At 40.0% G+C, this 23,787-nt stretch overlaps 1 protein-coding gene across 1 annotated transcript in view; it reads right to left on the reverse strand.

Annotated features, from left to right (window-relative positions):
* Positions 1-23,787, reverse strand: part of PFKFB1 (6-phosphofructo-2-kinase/fructose-2,6-biphosphatase 1) — a 96,376-nt gene that overhangs the window by 652 nt on the left and 71,937 nt on the right. The window contains exons 11-13 of the mRNA XM_049643251.1: positions 3,883-4,012; positions 1,142-1,204; positions 14-78 (exon numbers count right to left, since the gene is read on the reverse strand). Coding sequence (XP_049499208.1) covers positions 14-78; positions 1,142-1,204; positions 3,883-4,012 — 258 coding nt within the window. The remainder of the gene's footprint in view (positions 1-13; positions 79-1,141; positions 1,205-3,882; positions 4,013-23,787) is intronic.

Below are 23,787 nucleotides of genomic sequence, written 5' to 3' on the forward strand. Positions count from 1 at the left end.
ATCCCTCACCTACCTCAGGTTTCTCCCGGTGTGTGTTTACAGCTTCCACATTCAGGTAGATGGACTCCACTTTGCAGCCTCAGAAAAGAACAACCAGTCCATCCATAAGCCCCCAAGGTAAGCACAGGTCTTTCCTAAGGTGTCATTCACTCCCATGCCCATCACCACCCATACCCCCAGCTCCACACTGTGTGCAGATTGTGACTGGGCTGTAGGGAGGAGAATGTAGACCAGCTGTGTGACATATGGGGAAGACACCAAGTCTAAGAGGAGTCAATGGGGTGTCCTCCCACCTGTCCCTGATAGTCTTAGAGTTCTCTGAGCCTCAGTTGCTCAACTGGGAATGGGAAGGAGATGAGAATACATGATCTCTGGGGCCTCCTTCAACTCTTGTGGTCTATGAGGCAGCAATCTAATATATATAATAATGATGGAGTTCTGTGGATCTTCTAAGCTGTGTTAAATGCTGAAGTGGTGGAAGAGTTCTGGGGCCATTGCCTTGGGGCAATCAATCCCAGGTAAAGTTCATTTAGAGGCAAAATGATTATGGCAACACCAGAGGTGTGGAAGGTCACAAGGGAGTTCTGGGAGCCTGAAGAAAAAGGAGAGTGATATCACTGGGGTCTGGGGCTGGCAGAAGAAGCCTAATGCCTGTAGAAGCCCCCCTTAGCTCCATCTCTGTGGATTGCACCCTGCTCAGGGCTTCAGTGTGCTGTTTGCCCTGCTCACATCCTAGAAGATAGTAGAGTCTCTGTCTCTCTCCTGCTCATGAATATTTCATAGAAAACTAATGCCCCAAGAGATAGTCTAAACTGACCAGGCCAATCTTTGAGCCCTTTCTTCAATTTGGTCCCAAACTACACTTATTCCTCTGGTCCCCTTTGGGGACCTCTTCTACAGCTAGTTCTCCATGCTCAGTGCTTTGATAAAGCCAGAGAAAGTTGAGGCCAAGCCCTGGATTTAGAGGCCATCCCCGTTCTTCCCTGTTCTCATTTTATTACTGCTAATCTTTCCTTCACCAACACATCCAATTACATACCCAAGAAACCTCCCCAAGGTCTCTGCTGTACAAATGGTATGCACTGGAGGTATGCTCATGCTCTCTATGTGCCTTTCCTCAGATGAGGGTAGGGGCACTCACCATAAGCCACAGGTGTGAGTTTAAGCACTGTGTGCAAAGGACACTTGAGATATGGCAACTCATCTAGAAAGGAGGAGAAAACAGCCATCAGAGACAGGGTAGTGTGGAGGGTACCACCTCCCCAGGCTTCTTCTGCCACAACCCCTTCCTTATGGTCAGCTTCATCAAGGGCACACTCCCCACACTCTGCAGTGGGTAGTGCTGAGAGTAGGGTGGGCAATGACAAAAAACGCAGAGAGGTGGCCTCTAGAACAGGGAGAAAAGAGGTCCCTGGGGAATGTGGACAGATTGTGAGTTCTCCAGGAGGGACAGGCTGGTCATCTGGGAAGTGGTTGGTTTATCTCCTCATTAACAGGGCAAACATGAGACCAAGGCAGACCTCTATCCTGCCCCAGCCTCAGGCTTTCCACAGGCCTCTAAATGAAGGCACACAAATGTATGTCAGCAAGTTTTCTGAGACCTTGCTATGTGCCAGGACCCTTGGATAGGTGTACATGCACCTTCACAGCTCCCACAGTTTTTGCTCCAGCCCAGGCCTGTGCTCTCTGATTCCTCTCACACTTGTTGATGGACAAGCATTTCTTGATTCACTTGTTTCCAGTTGTAGACTATTGTTCATAAAGTTGTTTTGAATATTCATGTACCATTTCTTATGTGGGCCTAGGTTTTATTAGACATCCCTGAGAGGAGGAGTTGATCAGGCCCAATTCAATGGATGAGGACATTAAGCCTCTGAGAGGGAAGACATTTGCCTTATGTCACCCTCAGGAAGTGGCAGCACTGGGACTTGAACCTAATACCCTCAGAGACTAAATGCGTGCTCTGCCCACTGCAGCCAACTACCATTGCTTTGGAGGGGCTCATAGTGTCATGGGAATGGCACCCTCATTTGCCACTATTCTCCAACGACAGTCACTCTCACTCACCCAGCATGCACTTACCACTTCCCATCTCCCTTCACTGAGCCAGAACCCCACCCCTCATGGCTTCCCTGCCCCCAAGGTTGATCCTGGTCTTTTAAGGTCACCACCACCCTCCTAGCCTCCTGAGGCATCAGGTTTGGTGATATCCTGGGCATCTATCCTGCTCCTCCTCATCTTTGTCATCATCATTGTCAGGCTCTGGGCCCTCTGGTTGCATTTGGTGCAACATCTCATTCCACCCTTGCTGATACTCTGCAGGGGTTACTGTTCCCTTGCACACATGACACACATGGCACACATGACAACTGGACTCAGAGAAGGGAAGTGACTGACTTGTCTGAGGTCTCTGACCTAGCTCTGCCACCACCTGGACAACTGACCTTGGCCCAGCCTTTTCTCTCTCTAGCCTTCAGAGTTCCCATCTCTCATAGGACAGGATTGGACCAAATGTACTCTGAGCGTGCCCCAGCTATGAGGCTCCTGGGGGGTCTGCTTCCTGAGTCACATCATCTCTCTGGGCCTTAAGTTTCCTCACGGAGTAATAGGGGTAAAAGCATGCCCCGAGCACTGCCTGGCCCAACTCCCAGGGCCTCTGTGAACAACTGGTATGTCCTGTGCATGAAAGCATGTAGGAAGTGGGTGAAGCAGTGTGAGAATGACAGGTGAATGTACCACTCCCCACCCCAACCCCTACAAATCTATGCATTAACTGGGAATCCTCTGGAAAGCACCTGAGATTGACACCCCTCACTGACCCTCTGAGCCCATGATCTTGGGTAAATCACTTTACCTCTCAAAGCCTCCATTTCCTCATCTGCACAGAGTTACAGTACTTGCCTCATGGTCTCAAAGACAGTACCAAGCAATGGAGATTGGAAGCTGTCAGAAATCTAGTAGCACAAGAACCCTCACCCCAAGCCCCATCATGTTTTCCAGTGAGGAGACTGAGAACCAGGCAGAGGAAATGACTTGTTCAACGTCAAGTTCTCAAGTTCCCTAGGTTTCGATTTTTGATGACTTGATATTATAAGTGCCCTTTATTTGGAAACTACCATAGTAGAAAATATTCAAGTCTGCAGGACATCGCACAATATAACTTTCAAGTATAACTTTTCAATGTCCTCACATACTCAGAGTATCCTGGAGATGCTCATACTTCAGCATCCACATCAGAAATGGACTCTTACACCCAAGGTTAACCTAACAGTCCCTTTCTAGGCTCTCTGCCCTAGTTTGCATTGCAGCATATGTTGTCAGTGTATAGATACTCTGTAAATTATAATGTCTAGATATATTTTTAAAAAGAAATTATTTAAGAAATAAAATGGAAATATCACTATCTTGGGAGAAATCATCCCCACAACAAAGACAGAAACCTATAATCAGGATCATTAGGCAACAAAAAGTTCCATTACCACCTGACGACAGCATGCTTCATAGAAAAACTGGCTCAGCTTTTTCATGTTGATGCATACTGTTAGTGTTGGCTTTTAAAACATTAGCTCAAAATAATACTAATAGCAGCAGCTAACACATATAGCCCATACTATGTGTCATGAATTGCCCTCACCTCTTTACATATGTTAATGTATTTAAACTTCATCATTATTTCCCCATTTTACAGATGAGAAAATTGAGGCCAGAGAGGCTAAAGTAATTTGCCAAAGCTAGTATGTTACAGAGCAAGAATCTGAACTCAAGCATCTTTGTTATAGATACTGTGCTCTTAACCACTAAGGTATAAACCACAGACTGCTGGTGTAAGGGTTCCAAATCATACCCAGCTCCCTATGCCAGGAACAGAGAGGAGAGTGGTACCTGAGCTCTTATCCAAGAAGTAGGCCAGGAGGCACCGCATGACAGCCTGGTGGCAGATCACCAGTACATTTTCCTGCCGTTCTAGCTCCATTATAACTGGCTCCAGACGCTGAACCAGATCCTCATAGGACTAAAAATGAGAGAACATTTGGGTTAAAAGAATAGATGAGGCACATTTGCCCAGAGAACTCAGGACTAGAAATCAGGAAAAGTTGGATCTGGTGCCAGTTCAGTTATTGACCCAACAATATTGTCTTAGGCAACTCACTTCTTTTTAGGGTCTTAGTTTCTCATGTACTAAATGGGGACAATCAATACAGTGGACTAAATAACAATAACAATAATAAAACTTCTTAATATAAAATTCCTAGAAAAACCACATAAAATAAATGGTTGCACTGCTGACCTTTTAACAAAATAAAGGAAATATGAATGAAGGATTCCAAAATGAAGAAAAACTTGGGGAAAAAGAGAAATAAGTGGATAGAGAAGCCACAATACTCTGGGGGCATTTTTCAATCACAATATCTAAGAGGCTTGAGATTTTAAAACCTCATAGAGACAGAAGACAAGGTCTTAGGTGTGTAGACGGTGGAGAATCAGGACTGAAACTTTCACATACATCTGAGACCCTCAAAGGGCTACATCTTTTTTAATTTTTTTAATTTTTAAAAATTTTTTTTCAATATATGAAGTTTATTGTCAAATTGGTTTCTATACAACACCCAGTGCTCAACCCAAAAGGTGCCCTCCTCAATACCCATCACCCACCCTCCCCTCCCTCCCACCCCCCCATCAACTCTCAGTTTGTTCTCAGTTTTTAAGAGTCTCTTATGCTTTGGCTCTCTCCCACTCTAACCTCTTTTTTTTCCCTTCCCCTCCCCCATGGGTTTCTGTTACATCTTTTTAAAAATTTTTTAACCTTTATTCACTTTTGAGAGACAGAGAGAGACAAAGCATGAGCGGGGTAGGGACAGAGAGGGGGACACAGAACCGAAAACAGACTCCAGGCTCTAAGCTGTCAGCACAGAGCCTGACGCAAGGCTTGAACCCACAAACCATGAGAGCATGACCTGAGCCAAAGTCAGACGCTCAACCGACTGAGCCACACAGGCACCCCAGGGATACATCCTTAATAGAAGTGTAAACCAGAAAAAAAATATCCATAGGAGGAGGGGCAAACATGGCAGAGAAGTAGGGGAATCTGAGGTTCCCTAATCTCTCAAATAAAGAAGTGTTGAAGCCAAAGGGCTTTGAACCCTAAGAGTCCAGGAGGAACACAGACAGAGTCGCTTCCAGGGAACCACCAGGACAACTTGATGGGCCATAGATGTGTGATTGGAAACTGGGAGAGATAAAATGAGTGGAGCGGTGGGATCCCCTTCTGCAGAGGGGAGGGATCCCCTTTTGCAGAGAGACAAAGGGAAGAGAAAGAGAGGCTGGGGAAGCATAGGACTGTATCTGGATAAGAGAAAAAACCACGGACTGGGACAAAGAAAGATCCAATCTCTAACTGAGGGGCTTTCTCAAGACTGGGGCTGGCTGCCCGGTTCGTGCACCTGGGGAGGAGAGGAGCTGGTCTGGGCTCGGTGGCTAGGTCAAGGGCACAATCTGTAGTAGGAGAAAGTGATCCCCTCTCTGGAGTGCTGTGGGACAGGACAAAGCCTGCCTGCATTTACCAGCCAGAGACCACATATTGGGTGGTGCAGAGTGGCACTTCTCCAGTACCGGGGTGTGCAGAGTGAAAGTTTGAATCCCAGTCAAGTGCCAGGGCATGGGAATAAGCAGAGCGAGACAAACCACCTTGTTTGTGCCCACAACAGTGATGACGGCTTGAACAGAGTGGTTTGGGACTCCAGGTCAATGGAGGAGGGACTGGAGTGTTGCCATTTTTCTCCCCACCACCACCAAAGTGGGGTCTCAGGGATAGGATTGGACAGTGTGGCCCACAGTGGAAGCGGGACCTGCCTACAACCAAACCTCTCCTGCATGTAGCAACTGCATATCTACTGGAGCAGGATTGATGCTGATGAACCAGACGAATCCTCCTCCAGACCAGTGCTGTTGGATTGCCTGGTTTAATTCTTGGATAATTCTTATTATATAGATATATTCTCCCTTCCTTTTCTCCTTCTTATCTCTTCCCCCCTCTAGTCTGGTTACTCTGGTTGTTGGTTTGGTTAAGCAGACATATTTAGTCCATTCTCTTGATACATGTTCTACAGCTTCTTTATTTTCTTTTCTCTCTCTCTGGAGTAATTAAGCCTTATAGTTTCTCTGTCTGGACAACATTATCTTCTTTTCTTTTTCCCCGCCTCCTTTTTTTCCTTTCTCTCTGTATTAAGCTGTATAGTTTCTCTGCCTGATCAATGTTTATTTTTTTCCCTGCCCCTGTCATTCTCTCTTTATATGGCATGAGGCCTCTTCCATCATCACTGCTTCCACCCTGTGGTTTGCTTGTAGCTGGTGCTTCTGTTTTGTTTTTGTTTTTGTTTTTGTTTGTATTTGCGTGTTTTTGTTTTCTGTTTGTTTTTTGTTTGTTTTCTTTCCCAGGGCTACTTCAATGAACAAATCAAAGCACACTTGGTGGAGGGTCCAAAACATCACTATAAGTAGGGAGATAAAATAACCAAAGTCACAACAGCAGAGAGAAAGTAACACTCTCCAAAAAACACCTCCTGAAGGGCCAGGCCCTGGACAATGTACGACATCTCTTTAATATAGTAGTGCTCACAGGTGCAGGGTACATAATAAGCTTTTAAAACACATAGGGACAGGAAACTAGCCAAGATGATGAAACAGAGGAATTCTCTTCAATAGAAACTCCAAGAAGAAATGACAACTAAAGAATTGATCAAAACAGATATAAACAATATAACTGAACAAGAATTTATAATAATAGTCATAAAATTAATCTCTGGGCTTGAAAAAAGCATACAAGACAGCAGAGAACTTATTGCTGCAGATTTCAAGGAACTAAAAAACGCTAGTGATGAATTAAAAATGCTATAAATGAGGTACAAAATAAAATAGAGGCGGTCACAGTGAGGATTGAAAAGGAAAAAGGGAGAATAGGTGAAATAGAAGATAAAATTATGGAAAAAGAGGAAACGGAGAAAAATAGAAACTAAAAAAATTCTGGATCACAAGGGGAGAATTAGAGAACTAAGTTATTTATGAAATGGAACAATATTGGGGTGCCTGAGTGGCTCAGTCAGTTGAGCGACCGACTTCAGCTCAGGTCATGATCTCACGGTTCATGGGTTAGGACCCCGCATCGGGTTCTGTGCTGACAGCTCAGAGCCTGGAGCCTGGTTTAGATTCTGTGTCTCCCTCTCTCTCTGCCCCTAACCCACTCGCATTTTGTCTCTGTCTCTCTCAAAAATAAATAAGCATTAAAAAATTTTAGAAATGGAACAATATCCGTATCATAGGAGTTCCAGAAGAAGAAGAAGAAGAGAGAGAAAGGGGCCAAAGGTGTACTTGAACAAAACATAGCTGAGAACTCCTTAATCTGGGGAAAGAACCAGGCAATGAAATCCAGAAGGCACAGAGACCCCCTTCAAACATAACTTGAATCAATATTCTGCATGACATATCATCATGAAACTGGCAAAATACAAAGATAAAGAGAGAATTCTGAAAGCAGCTACAGATAAATGGGCCTTAACATACAAGGGTAGACACATAAGGGTAGTAGCAGACCCATCTACTGAAACTTGGCAGGCTATAAACGAGTGGCAGGAAATCTTCAATGTGATGAACAGGAAAAATATGCAGCCAAGAATCCTTTATTCAGCAAGCCTGTCATTCAGAATAGAAGGATAGGTAAAGGTCTTCCCAAACAAATAAAAACTGAAGGAATTCATCACCACCATACCAGCCTTACAAGAGATCCTAAGGGGGCCTCTGTGAGTGAAATGTTGCAAGGACCACAAAGGACCAGAGATATCACTACAAGCATGAACCCTACAGATAACACAATAACTCTAAATACATATCTTTCAATAATAACCCTGAATGTAAATGGAATAAATGCTCCAATAAAAAAAATAGGGTATAAGAATGAAGAAAACAACAAGACTCATCTATTTGCTGTCTATAAGAGACACATTTTAGACATGAGGACATCTTCAGATTGAAAGTGAGGGAATACCATCTATCATGCTACTGGGAATCAAAAGAAAGATGGAGTAGCCATACTTATATCAGACTAACTAGATTTTAAACTAAAAGCTATAACAAGAGATGAAAAAGGAATTTATATAACAAATTACAGGGTCTGTCCATCAAGAAAAGCTAACAATTATAAATGTCTATGCAACCAATTCAGGAACACCCAAATATACAAAACAATCACAAACATAAGCAATCTTATTGGTAAGAATGTGGTTAATTGCAGGGGACTTTAATACTCCACCTATAAAAATGGACAGATCATCTAGACAGAAAATCAATAAGAAACAGTGGCCCTGAATGATACACTGGACAAGATGGACTTGATAGGTATATTTAGAACTTTCCATTGTAAAGCAGCAGAATATACATTCTTCTCAACTGCCCATGGAGCATTCTCCAAGATAGATCACACACTGGGTAACAAAACAGCCTTTAATACATATAAAAGAATTGAGATCGTACCATGCACTTTCAGATCACAATGCTATGAAACTTGAAATCAACCACAGGAAAAAGTCTGGAAAACCTCCAAATGCATGGAGGTTAAAGAACATCCTACTACAGAATGAATGGGTCAACCAGGCAAAGAAGACATTAAAAAATATATAGAGGGGCACCTGGCTGCCTCAGCCGGTTGAGCGACTGACCTCAACTCAGGTCATGATCTCATGGCTTGTGAGTTTGAGCCCCACATCAGGCTTTATGCTGACAGCTCTGAGCCTGGAGCCTGCTTCAGATTCTGTGTCTTCCTCTCTCTCTGTCCCTCCCCCACTCATGCTCTGTCTCTCTCTGTCTCAGAAATAAATAAACATTAAAAAAATTTAAAAAAAATATGGAAACAAATAAAAATGAAATCATGACAGTCCATACTCATTGGGATGCAGCAAAGGCAGTCCTAAGAGGAAAATACATTGCAATCCAGGCCTATCTCAAAAAAAAAAAGAACAATCCCAAATAAAAAATCTAACAGCACACCTAAGGGAACTAGAAGCAGAACAACAAAGAAAGCCAAAACCGAGCAGAAGAAGAGAAATAATAAAGATCAGAGCAGAAATAAAGAAATAAGGAATAAAAAAAAAACAGTAGAACAGATCAATGAAACTAAGAGTTGGTTTTTTGAAAAAATAAAATTTATAAACCTCTAGCCAGGCTTCTCAAAAGGAAAAGAGAGAGGACCCAAAGAGATACAATCATGAAAGAAAATGGATTCATCACAACCAATCCCTCAGAAATACAAGCAATTATCAGGAAATACTATGAAAAATTATATGCCAACCAACTGGACATCCTGGGAGAAATGGACAAATTCCTAAACACCTACACACTTCCAAAACTCAAACGGGAAGAAATAAAAAATTTGATCAGACCCATAACTAGTGAAGAAATATAATCAGTTATCAAAATCTCCCAACAAATAACAGTCCTGGACCAGATGGCTTCCCTGGGGAATTCTACCAGACATGTAAGGCATAGTTAATACCCATCCTTCTGAAGGTGTTCCAGAAAATAGAAATGGAAGGACAACTTCTGGACTCATTCTATGAAGCCAGCATTACTTTGATTCCCAAACCAGACAGAGACCACACACACAAAAAAGTAGAACTACAGGCCAATATCCCTGGTGCATATGGATGCAAAAATTCCCAACAAGATACTAGCAAATCGAATTCAACCATATAAAAATAATTATTCACATGATCAAGTGGGATTCATTCCTGGGCTGCAGGGCTGGTTCAATATTTGCAAATCAATCAATGTGATAGATCACGTTAATAAAAGAAAGGATAGGAACCACATGATTCTTTCAATAGATGCAGAAAAAGCATTTGACAAAATACAGCACCCTTTCTTAAAAAAACTCTCAAGAAAGTAGGGAAAGAAGGATCGTACTTAAACATCATAGAAGCCATTTACGAAAGCCCACAGCTAATATCATCTTTAATGGGGAAAAACTTAGAGTTTTCCTCCTGAGATCAGGAACATGACAGGGATATCCACTCTCACTACTGTTGTTTAACATAGTGTTGGAAGCCATAGCCTTAGCAATCAGGCAACAAAATGAAATAAAAAGCATCAAAATTTTCAAACGAGAAGTCAAACTTTCACTTTTTCAGACGACATGATACTCTACATGGAAGACCTGAAAGACTCCACCAAAAGATTCCTAGAACTGATACATGAATTCAGCAAAGTCGTAGGGTACAAAATCAATGTACAGAAATTGGTTGCATTTTTATACATCAATAATGAAGCAACAGAAAGGGAAATAAAGAAACTGATTTCATTTACAATTGCACCAAGTACCATAAAATCCCTAGGAATAAACCTAACCAAAGACGTAAAAGATCTGTATGCTGAAAACTATAGAAAGCTTATGAAGGAAATTGAAGATACAAAGAAATGAAAAAACATTCCATTCTCATGGATTGGAAGAATAAATCTTGTTAAAATGTCAATACTACCCAAAGCAATCTACACATTCAATGCAATCCCAATCAAAATTGCACCAACATTGTTCTGAAAGCTAGAACAAACAACCCTAAAATTTGTATGGAACCACAAAAGACCTCAATAGCCAAAGTAATATTGAAGAAGAAAACCAAAATGTGAGGCATCACAATCCCAGACTTCAGCCTCTACTACAAAGCTGTAATCATCAAGACAGTATGGTATTGGCAGAAACCAGACACATAGACCAATGGAATAGAATAGAGACTCCAGAATTTGACCCACAAAAGTATGGCCAACTAAACTTTGACAAAGCAGGAGAGAGTCTCCAATGGAAAAAAGACAGTCTCTTTAACAAATGGTGCTGGGAGAACTGGACAGCAACATGCAGAAGATTGAAACTAGAACACTTACACCATTCACAAAAATAAACTCAAAATGGATGAAAGACCTGAATGTGAGTTAGGAAATCATCAAAATCCTAGAGGAGAAAGCAGGCAACAACCTCTTTGACCTCAGCTATAGCAATTTCTTGCTCCACACATCTCCAATGGCAAGGTAATTAAAAGCAAAAATGAACTATGGGACCTCATCAAGATAAAAACCTTCTGCACTGCAAAGGAAATGATCAACAGAACTCAAAGGCAACCAGTGGAATGGGAAAAGATATTTTCAAATGACATATTGGACAAAGGGCTAGTATCCAAAATCTATAAAGAACTCACCAAACTCCACACCTGATAAATAATCCAGTGAAGAAATGGGCAGAAGACATGAATAGACACTTTTACAAAGAAGCCATCCAGATAGGCAATAGACACATGAAATGATGCCCCATGTCATTCATAATCAGGGCAGTACAAATTAAAGCCACGCTGAGATACCACCTCCCACTGGTCAGAGTGCCGAAAATGAACAAATTGGGAGACTCTAGATGCTGGCAAGGATGTGGAGAAACGGGAACACTCTTGTACTGTTGGTGGGAATGCAAACTGGTGCAGTCACTCTGGAAAACAGTGTGAAGGTTCCTCAAAAAATTAAAAATGGAACTACCCTACCACCCAGAAATAGCGCTACTAGGAATTTACCCAAGGGATACAGGAGTGCTGATGCATAGGGGCACATGTACCCCAATGTTTATAGCAGCACTTTCAACAATAGCCAAATTGTAGAAAGAGCCTAAATGTCCATCAACTGATGAATGGATAAAGAGGATGTGGCTTATATATACAATGGGATACTACTTGGCAATGAGAAAGAATGAAATCATGCCATTTGCAGCAACGTGGATGGAACTGGAGGGTATTATGTTATGTGAAATAAGCCAGTCAGAGAATGAGAGATACCATATTTTTCACTCGTATCTGGATATTGAAAACCTTAACAGAAGACCATGGGGGCAGGGAAGGGAAAAAATAGTTATAGAGAGGGAGGGACACAAACCATAAGAGACTCTTAAATACTGAGAACAAACTGAAGGTTGATGGGGGCTAGGGGAGAGGGGAGAATGGGTGATGGGCATTGAGGACGGCACTTGTTGGGGTGAGCACTGGGTGTTGTATGGAAACCAATTTGATAACAAATTATATAAAAATTAAAGAGAAAATATCCACAGGCAAAAGGAACAATGGCATTTATCTGTCTCTGCTTGACTCTTGGTGGAAAAATAAGGAAAATATTCCTGTAGTAATATATTAACCACAAACCTACCATCAGGTGTGTTTGTGGTTCAGAATTACAATACCCATGTGCTTTGGAAAATGCTAAGATGAGAGTTTAACAAAAAGTGACTTCAAGTCATTAGTTCCCAGGATTTTATGGAAGAAGCAAATGGGAATTATCCCTGAATTCTCTCAATGTAGGCTGTGGGATTCTTACATATAAATTTTGCCCATAGAAGCTCACCTAACGCACAAGGGAAATAAGCTACCATGAATGAAAATAAGCAGAAACAATAAGAGAAGAACTCTAAAAACTTAAGATAAAAGATCCAAAACATAAAATAAATGTTTTAAATTTATAAAGAAATAGAAGATGGAATAAAAATGTAAGGAAGAAAGAAGATGCTATTAAATATAATGTAGATTTTAAAAAAGTAACAGAATTTCTAGAAACAAATTATATATTTATTAAAACCGAAAACTCATTGCATTGAGTAAACAAAAGATTAGATACAAATTAAGAAACAGTGATTTAGAAGATAGTCCTGAAGAAATTACTCAAAATGCAGCAAAGACTTTAAAAATAATAATAATTTAGGAAACATAGAGTAGAGGGGCAGGATTCACACACATTAAACTGTACTTCCAGAAGGAGAAAATATGAAAAAGGAGTAAGACATAATGTCTTAGAGTTTTCTAGAATTGATGAAGAATCCCAATCCTCAGATTCAGGAAGTTTAATCCCAAGCAAAATAAATGAAAAAACATTCAGACATATCACAGTGGAACTTCAAAATAATGAAGATAAATGACATTAAAGGCAGCCAGAGAGAAGAGAAGCAGCAATTAACCTGAGTGGAGACTTCTTAGCCACATTAGAACACAGAGGACAGTGGTGGCAATATCTTCAAAATGCTGAAAGAAAACAACGGTCAAGGTACAGTTTAATTTTTTTAATTTGTATTTCAGTTGCTGTACAGAGCAAATTGATTTTACAAGTACAATTCAGTGATTCATCACTTACATACAACACCCAGTGCTGATCACAAGTGTCCTTCTTAATACCGATCTAGCCAATCTCCCTCCCACCTCCCTCCATCATCCTTCAGTTTGTTCTCTATCACTAAGAGTCTCTTGTGCTTTGTTTTCCTTTATTCTCTCACCCCTCTTTCCTATATGTTCATCTGTTTCATTTCTTAAATTCCACATATGAATGAAATCATATTGTATTTTTCTTACTCCGATTGACTTATTTCGCTTAGCATAATACATTCTAGACCTATCCACATCATTGCAAATGGCATTTTTTGATGGCTAAGTAATATTCCATTGTGTATATATACCACTTCTTTTTCATGCATTCATTGGTCCATGGACATTTGGGCTCTCTCCATAGTATAGTCATTGTTAATGATGCTGCTACAAACATAGGGTGCATATAGCCTATCGAATCTGTATTTTTGTATCCTTTGGGTAAATACCTAATAGTGCAATTGTTGAATCTTAGGGTTGTTCTATTTTTAGTTTTTTGAAAAAACTCCACACTGATCAAAGTGGTTGCACCAGTTTGCACTCCCACCAGCAGTGCAAAAAGGTTCTCCTTTTTCCATATCCTTGCCAACACCTGCTATTTCTTGTGTTGTTAATTTTAGCCATTATGACAGGTGTGAGGTAGTACCTGATTGTGGTTTTGATTTGTATTTTCCTGATGATGAGTGATGTTTAGCATCTTTTCATGTGTCTGTTAGCCATCTGGGTGTCTTCTTTGTAATAGAGTCTAGTAATGTCTTCTACCCACTTCTTAACTGGACTGTTTGTATTATGGTTGTTGAGTTTGATAAGTTCTTTACAGATTTTGAATACTAATCATTTATCAGATATGTCATTTGCAAATATCTTCTATTCTATGGGCTGCCTTTTAGTTTTGTTGATTGTTTTTTTTTCCTTTCCCTATGTGGAAGCTTTTTATCTTGATAAATATCATTTTTGCTTTTGTTCCCCTTGCCTTCAGTGACGTGTATAGTAAGAAGTTACTCTGGCCAAGGTCAAAGTGGTTGCTGCCTGTGTTCTTCTCTAAGATTTTGATTGTTTCCTGTCTCACATTTAGATCTTTCCTCCATTTCGAGTTACTTTTGTGTATGGTGTAAGAAAGTAGTCCAGTTTCATTCTTCTGCACATTGCTGTTCAGTTTTCCCAACATTTATTGAAGATATTGTCTTTTCTTCATTTGATATTCTTTCCTGCTTTGTCAAAGACTACCATATAGTTGTGGGTCCTCTTCTGGGTTTTCTAATCTGTTCCATTGGCCTATGTGTCTGTTTTTGTACCAGGACCATCCTGTATTTATGACTACAGCATTGTAATATAGCTTGAAATTCGGAATCATGATGTTTCCAGTTCTGTTTTTCTTTTTCAGGATTGCTTTGTCTCTTTTGGGTCTTTTGTGGTTCCTTACAAATGTTAGAATTGTTTGATCTATGTCTGTAAAGCATGCTGGTGGTGTTTTGGTAGGGATTGCATTAAATGTGTAGGTTGCTTTGGGAAGTATAGACATTAATTTTTTTAACATTTATTCATTTTTGAGAGACAGAGAGAGAGACAGAGCATGAGCAGGGAAGGGGCAGAGAGAGGGAGACACAGAATCTGAAGCAGGCTCCAGGCCCTGAGATGTCAGCACAGAACCTGACACAGGGCTTGAATTCATGAACTGCGAGATCATGACCTGAGCCAAAGCTGGACACTCAACCAACTGAGCCACCCAGGCGCTCCAGTATAGACATTTGAATAATGTTTGTTCTTCCAATCCAGGAGCATGGATGCCAGAGTAGCCATACTTATATCAGACAAACTAGATTTTAAAACAAAGACTGTAACAAGAGATGAAAAAAGGCGTTATATCATAATTAAGGGGTCTCTCCACCAAGAAGATCTAACAATTGTAAATATTTATGCCCCCAATTGGAAAGAACCCAAATATATAAACCAATTAGTAGCACATATAAATAAACTCATTGATAATAATACCATAATAATAGGAGACTTTAACACCCAACTCACAGTAATGGACAGATCATGTAAGCAGAAAATCAAGGAAACAATCGCTTAGAATGACACACTGAACTAGATAGACTTAACAGATATATTCAGAACATTTCACCCTAAAGCAGCAGAATACACATTATTCTTTGTGTGTGGAACATTCTTCACAATAGATTACAGACTAGGTCACAAATCAGCCCTCAACAAATACAAAAAGCTTGAGATCATACCACGCACATTTTCATATCACAACACTATGAAACTTGATGTTAACCACAAAAAAAAAATTGGAAACTCTTCAAATACACGGAAGCCAAAGAACATCCTACTAAAAAATGAATGGGTTAACTAGGGAATTAATGAAAAAAAATTTAAATACATGGAAGCAAATGAAAATGAAAACACTACAGTCCAATCTCTTTGGGAATGCAGCAAAGGCAATCCTAAGAGGAAAGTGCATTCCAATTCAAGCCTATATCAATAAGCAAGAAAGGTCCCAAATACACAATCTAACCTTACATCTAAAGAAGCTAGAAAAGCAACAGCAAATAAAGCTTAAAGCCAGAATAAGGGAAATAATAAATATTAGAGCAGAAATAAACAAAATAGAAACAAACACACAAACAAAGAAACAAAAACAATGGTAGAACAGATCAATTAAACTTAATAGCTGGTTCTTTGAAAGAGTAAACAAAATTGATAACCTCCTAACCATACTTATTAAAATAAGCAAGGACCCAAATAGTTAAAATCATGAATGAAAGAGGAGAGATTACACCTAACACCACAGAAACATAAACAATTAAAGAGAATACTGTGAAAAATTATATGCCAACAAACTGAGCATTCTGGAAGAAAGGGACAGGACAAATTCCTAGAAACTCACAAACAAACAACACTGAAACAGGAAGAAATAGAAAATTTGAATAGTCCCATAACCAGCAATGAAATTGAATTAGTAATCATAAAGCTCACAAGAAACAAGAATCCTGGGCCAGGTGGCTTCCCAGGGGAATTGTAACCTATATTTAAAGAAGACTTAATACATATTCTTCTCAAGGTGTTCCAAAAAAGAAGAAATGGAAGAAAAAGTTACAAACTCATTTTATGAAGCCAGCATTACCTTGATTCCAAAACTGAAGACCCCGCTAAAAAGGAGAATTAAAGACCGATATCCCTGATGAAAAGGATGCAAAAATTCTCAACAGGATACTAGTATACCTAATTCAACAGTACATTGAAAATATTCACCACAATCAAGTGGGATTTATTCCTGGGCTGCAGGTCTGGTTCAAAACTCATAAAACAATCAAAGTGACACACCACATTAATAAAAGACAGGATAAAAACACACGATCCTCTCAATGCATGCATAAAAAGCATTTGACAACATAAAGCATCCATTCTTGATAAAAAAAAAAAAACTAGGGACAAAAGAAATATATCTCAAGATCATAAAGGCCATATATGAAAGACCCACAGCTAATATCATCCTCAATGGGTAAAAACTGACAGCCTTTCCCCTACAGTCTTTAACAAGACAAAGATGCCCCCTCCCTCCATTACCATTTAATATAGAAGTGGAAGTCTTAGCCTCACCAATCCATCAACCTCGAGTTTTATGCTCAGGCAAATTATCACATGGTATTGAGGACTTCCCAAAAGACACTTATAGACAGAAAGATTACTTTGTTGCCAATAAATCCTCACTGAAGTAATTTTTGTAAGTTTATTTGTTTATTTTGAAAGAGAGAGCAGAGGAGGGGCAGAGAGAGAGAAAGAATCCAAAACAGGCTTGGCAACAGCAGCACTGAGACTGATGTGGGGCTCAAACCCACAAACCACAAAGTAAGGACCTGAGCCAAATCCAAGAGTCAGACACTCAACTGACTGAGCCACCTTGGCTCCCATCACTGAAGTAATTTCTGAAAGATGGAAATTGAACACAGAAGGAAAAACTTGAGATACAAGAATAAAGAATGATTGGACTCAGAGGGGAAGATGGTGGCATAGGAGGGCGCTGGGCTCACCTCGTCCTGCTGATCACTTAGATTCTACCCACATCTGCTTAAATAACCCAGAAAACCTCTAGAAGACTAGCAGAATGGACTCTCCGGAGCCAAGCATAGACAAGAGGCCCACGGAAGAGGGTAGGAAGGGTGGAGAGGTGGTGCATGCTACACAGACTGGTGGGAGGGAGCTGGGGCCATGGAGGGTCAGCCCACCTGGCAAGGCAGAGCCCCTGAAGTCTGGCTTGCAAAAGTGGAGGGGCCTGATTCAGTGAGTTCTGAAAGCCAGTGGGACTTAACATCTGGAATGTTAAAAGTCAAGAGCTCTGCACTCAGAGAGCAGGGAGGGCGAGAGGATGCTGGGAGGGAGAGTTGTTGAGCCCCGGAACAGGGATTAGTTCGGTGGGCAAACAAAGGTGCTAGCAAGTGCCATCTCCCTCTCCCATCCCCCAGGTGAATTTCCAAAGGGAACCTGTTCCCGTCACCAAACTTGCTTGTACCAAGCAAACGCCCAATGCTGTGCTTCTGTGGATGCATCCATCAGAGGGGCCTGCCTCCCTCCTGGTGCTGCAGGGCCCCTCCCGCAGGGGACCACCAATGGCAAAGCGAGCAAAGCCTGCCCCTCCCACCTGTGCACACGGCTGATCCATCCCGGGTAATATACCAGATCCCATAAGCAGTACCACAAGCTGGCAGTGCGCAAGTAGCCCAGACAGAGGCCACACCACTCCACAGTGAGTCCTGCCCCTGGGAGAGAGGAAGATAAGGTACACACCAGTCTGACTGTGGCCCCAGCAGTGGGCTGAGGGCAGACATCAGATCTGACTGGGGCCCCACCCACCAACACAAGTTACTCCGAACAGTACAAGGGAAGTGCTCTGCAGTTTGGAGCCACCACAGGGACTACCCAATATGACAAAAGGAAGTAATTCTCCTCAAAAGAAACTCCAGGAAGTAGCGATGGCTAACGAAGTGATCAAAAATGATTTAAGCAATAAAACAGAAAAAGAATTTAGAATAATAGTCATAAAATTAATCACAGGGCTTGAAAAAAAGCATAGAGGACACCAGAGAATCAATTGCTACAGAGATCAAGGGACTAAGAAATAGTCATGAGGAGCTAAAAAATGCTATACATGAGATGCAAAATAAAATGGAGGTGTCCATAGCACAGATTGAAGAGGCAGAGGAGAGAATAGGTGAATTAGAAGATAAAATTATGGAAAAAGAGGAAGCTGAGAAAAAGAGAGATAAAAAAAATCCAGGAGTACGAGGGGAGAATTAGAGAACTAAGTGATGCAATGAAACAGAACAGTATCTGTATCATAGGAATTCTAGAAGAAGAGGGAGAGAAAGGGGCTGAAGGTGTACTTGAACAAATCATAGCTGAGAACTTCCCTGATATGGGGAAGGAAAAAGGCATTGAAATCCAAGAGACACAGAGAACTCCCTTCAGACGTAACTTGAATCGATCTTCTGCATGACATATCATAGTGAAACTGGCAAAATACAAGGATAAAGACAAAATTCTGAAAGCAGCTAGGGATAAATAGGCTCTAACTTACAAAGGTAGACCCATAAGAGTAGTGGCAGACCTATCTACTGAAACTTGGCAGGCCAGAAAGGAATGGCAGGAAATCTTCAATGTGACAACAGAAAAAATATGCAGCTGAGAATACTTTCTCCAGGAAGTCTGTCATTTACAATAGAAGGAGAGACAAAGGTTTCCCCAAACAGACAAAAAACTGAAGGAATTCATCACCACTAAACCAGCCCTACAAAAGATCCTGAGGGGATTCTGTGAGTGAAATGTTGCAAGGACCACAAAAGTACCAGAGACTTCACTACAAGCATGAAAACTACAGACATGACAATGACGCTAAACCCATCTCTTTCTATAATAACACTGAATGTAAATGGACTAAATGCTCCAACCAAAAGACATAGGGTATCAGAATGGATAAAAAAAGAAAAAAAAACCAAGACCCATCTCTTTTCTCTTCACAAGAGACTCTTTTTAGACCTGAGGACACCTTTGGATTGAAAGTGAGGGATGGAGAACTATCTATCATGCTACTAGAAGTCAAAAGAAAGCTGGAGTAGCCATACTTATATCAGACAAACTAGACGTTAAATTAAAGGATGTAACAAGAGATGAAGAAGGGCATTATATAATAATTACAGGGTCTAACCATCAGGAAGAGCTAACAATTATAAATGCCTATGTGCTGAATATGGGAGCCCCCAAATATATAAAACAATTAATCACAAACATAAGCAACCTTCTTGATAAGAATGTGGTAATTGCAGGGGATTTTAATGCCCCACTGACAACAATGGCTAGGTCATCTAGGCACAGGATCAATAAAGAAACATGGGCCCTGAATGGTACATTGGATCAGATGGACTTGACAGATATATTTAGAACTCTACATCCCAAAGAAGCAGAATATACTTTCTTCTCGAGTACACATGGAACATTCTGCAAGATTGATCACATACTGGGTCACAAAACAGCCCTTCATAAGTATAAAAGAATTGAGATCATACCATGCACACTGTCAGACCACAATGCTATAAAATTTAGAATCAACCACAGGAAAATGTCTGGAAAACCTCCAAAAGCATGGAGATTAAAGAACACCCTCCTAAAGAATGAATGGATCAACCAGGCAATTAGAGAAGAAATTAAAAAATATATGGAAAAAAATGAAGATGAGAATACAACAATCCAAACGCTTTGGGATGCAGTGAAGGCAGTCCTGAGAGGAAAATACATTGCAATCCAGGCCTATCACAAGAAACAAGAAAAATCCCACATACAAAATCCAACAGTACACCTAAAGAAACTAGAAACAGACAGCAAAGACACTCCAAACCCAGCAGAAGAGAAATAATAAAGATTAGAGCAGAAATAAACAATATAGAATCTAAAAAACAACTGTAGAGCAGATCAATGAAACCAAGAGTTGGTTTTTTGAAAAAATAAACAAAAATGATAAACCTCTAGCCAGCCTTCTCAAAAAGAAAAGGGAGATGACTCAAATAGATAAAATCCTGAATGAAAATGGAATGATTACAACCAATCCCTCAGAGATACAAGCAATTATCAGGGAATGCTATGAAAAATTACATGCCAACAAACTGGACAACCTGGAAGAAATGGACAAATTTCTCAGCACCCACACACTACCAAAACTCAAACAGGAAGAAATAGAAAACTTGAACAGACCCATAACCAGCGATGAATTTGAATCAGTTATCAAAAATCTCCCAACAAATAAGAGTCCAAGACCAGATGTCCTCCCTCGGGAATTCCACCAGGCATGTAAAGCAGAGATAATACCTATCCCTCTCAAGCTGTTCCAAAAAACAGAAAGGGAAGGAAAAGTTCCACACTCATTCTATGAAGCAAGCATTACTTTGACTCCTAAACCAGACAAAGACCCAACAAAAAAAGAGAACTACAGGCCAATATCCCTGATGAATATGGAGGCAAAAATTCTCAATAAGATACTAGCTAATCGAATCCAACAGCATATAAAAAGAATTATTCACCATGATCAAGTGGGATTCATTCCTGGGTTGCAGGACTGGTTCAATATTCACAAATCAATCAATGTGATACATCACATTAATAAAATAAAGATAAGAACCATATGATCCTGTCGATCAATGCAGAAAAAGCATTTGATAAAATTCAGCATTTTTTAAAATAAAAAAACCTCAAGAAAGTCGGTATAGGAGGAACATACTTAAACATCATAAAAGCCATTTATGAAAAGCCCACAGCTAATATCATCCTCAATGGGGAAAAACTGAGAGTTTTCTACCTGAGATCAGGAACACGACAGGGATGCCCACTCTCAGCACTGTTGTTTCACATACTGTTGGAAGTGCTAGCATCAGTAATCATACAACAAAATGAAATCAAAGGCATCAAAATTGGCAAAGATGAAGTTAACCTTTCACTTTTTGCAGATGACATGATATTATACATGGAAAATCCGATAGACTCCACCAAAAGTCGCTAGATCTGATACACGAATTCAGCAAAGTCACAGGATACAAAATCAATGTACAGAAATCAGTTGCATTCTTATATACTAATAATGAAGCAACAGAAAAACAAATAAAGAAACTGATCCCATTCACAATTGTACCAGCAATCATAAAATACCTAGGAATAAATCTAACCAAAGATGTACAAGTTCTGTATGCTGAAAACTATAGAAAGCTTATGAAGGTAATCGAAGAAGATATGAAGAAATGGAAAAACTTTCCATGCTCATGGATTGGAAGATTAAATATTGTTAAAATGTCAATATTACCCAAAGCTTTCTACACATTCAATGCAATCCCAATCAAAATTACACGAGCATTCTTCTTGAAGCTAGAACAGGCAATCCTAATTTATGTGGAACCATAAAAGGCCCCGAATAGCCAAAGTAATTTTGAAGAAGAAGACCAAAGCAGGAGGCATCACAATCCCAGACTTTAGCCTCTACTTCAAAGCTGTAATCATCAAGACAGCATGGTATTGGCACAAAAACAGACACATAGACCAATGGAATAGAATAGAGACTCCAGAATTGGACCTACAAAAGTACTGCCAACTAATCTTTGACAAAGCAGGAAGGAATATCTATTGGCAAAAAGACAGTCTCTTTAACAAATGGTGCTGGGGGAACTGGACAGCAGCATGCAGAAGAATGAGACTAGAGCACTTTCTTACACCAGTCATAAAAAAAAAACTCAAAATGGGTAAAGCATCTGAATGTGAGACAGGAAACCATCAAAACCCTACAGGAGAAAGCAGGAAAAAACCTCTCTGACCTCAGCCGCAGCAATTCCCTACTTGACACAATCCCCAAAGGCAAGGGAATTAAAAGCAAAAATGAACTATTGGGACCTCATGAAGATAAAAAGCTTCTGCACTGCAAAGGAAACAATCAACAAAACTAAAAGCAACCTATGGAATGGGAAAAGATATTTGCAAATGATATATCAGACAAAGGGCTAGTATCCAAAATCTATAAAGAGCTCACCAAACTCCACACCTGAAAAACAAATAACCCAGTGAAGAAATGGGCAGAAAACATGAATAGACACTTCTCTAATGAAGACATCCAGATGGCCAACAGGCACATGAAAAGATGCTCAATGTCACTCCTCATCAGGGAAATACAAATCATAACCACACTGAGATCCCACATCGTGCCAGTCAGAGTGGCTAAAATGAACAAATCAGGAGACTATAGATGCTGGCGAGGATGTGGAGAAACGGGAACCCTCTCGCACTGTTGGTGGGAATGCAAACTGGTGCAGCTGCTCTGGAAAACAGTGTGGAGTTTCCTGAAAAAATGAAAAATAGATCTACCCTATGATCCAGTAACAGCATTGCTAGGAATTTACCCAAGGGATACAGGAGTGCTGATGCATAGGGGCACTTGTACCCCAATGTTTATAGCAGCACTTTCAACAATAGCCAAATTATGGAAAGAGCCTAAGTGTCCATCAACTGATGAATGGGTAAAGAAATTGTGGTTTGTATATACAATGGAATACTACGTGGCAATGATAAAGAATGAAATATGGCCTATGTAGCAACGTGGATGGAACTGGAGAGTGTTATGCTAAGTGAAATAAGTCATACAGAGAAAGACAGATTCCATATGTTTTCACTCTTATGTGGATCCTGAGAAACTTAACAGAAGACCATGGGGGAGCGCAAGGGAAAAAAGCAGTTAGGGAGGGAGCCAAACCATAAGAAACTCTTAAAAACTGAGAATAAACTGAGGGTTCATGGGTGGTGGGATGGAGGGGAAAGTGGGTGATGGGCATTGAAGAGGGCATCTGTTGGGAGGAGCACTGGGTGTTGTATGGAAAACAATTTGACAATAAATTTCCTATTATGAAATGAATAAAGAATGATTAAAGGAAGTGGTTAATATGGTTAAATCTAAATAGGCATTGGCTGCATAAATAGTTTAATTATAACAATATAATTCATTTGAGGATTAAGGCACAAGGTTGAACTAAAATACAAAACAATTAATATGTAATTTAGGTGAGGGAAGGACAAGAGTTCTGAAGTTATTATATTGTTTTAGGGGAAAAGTGAAGATACTGATTTTAGATTTTGTTGATCATGTATATAAAAATTTTAAGAGAAATCTCTAAAAGAATGAAACTGATTATATATCTTAAATATAGATGTAAAAACTCAGGAGCACAATTGTAAAGAAGAGAGAAACAGAAAAATAAACTAAGCATAAAGAGCTCAAAATAAGAGACTAGAAATAAGGTCAAATAATTCAGTCATTACAATGAAAGTAAATGTGCCAAAATTACCATTCAAAAGGCATATATTTTCAGTTTGTATTAAAAACAACAAAAGCCAAGTATATGCTGTTTACAAGAGACATTAAACAAAAATAGAGAAGTTGAATGTAAATGAGTAAATAAAGATTAAATTGGCAAATACTAAGCATAAAACAATTATATAGCTGTATTAATCTTACATAAAATACACTTTTAAGCAAGGAATATTATTAGGGAAATATTAT

This window comes from Panthera uncia, chromosome X (assembly GCF_023721935.1).
Source record: "Panthera uncia isolate 11264 chromosome X, Puncia_PCG_1.0, whole genome shotgun sequence".
Taxonomy (NCBI): domain Eukaryota; kingdom Metazoa; phylum Chordata; class Mammalia; order Carnivora; family Felidae; genus Panthera; species Panthera uncia.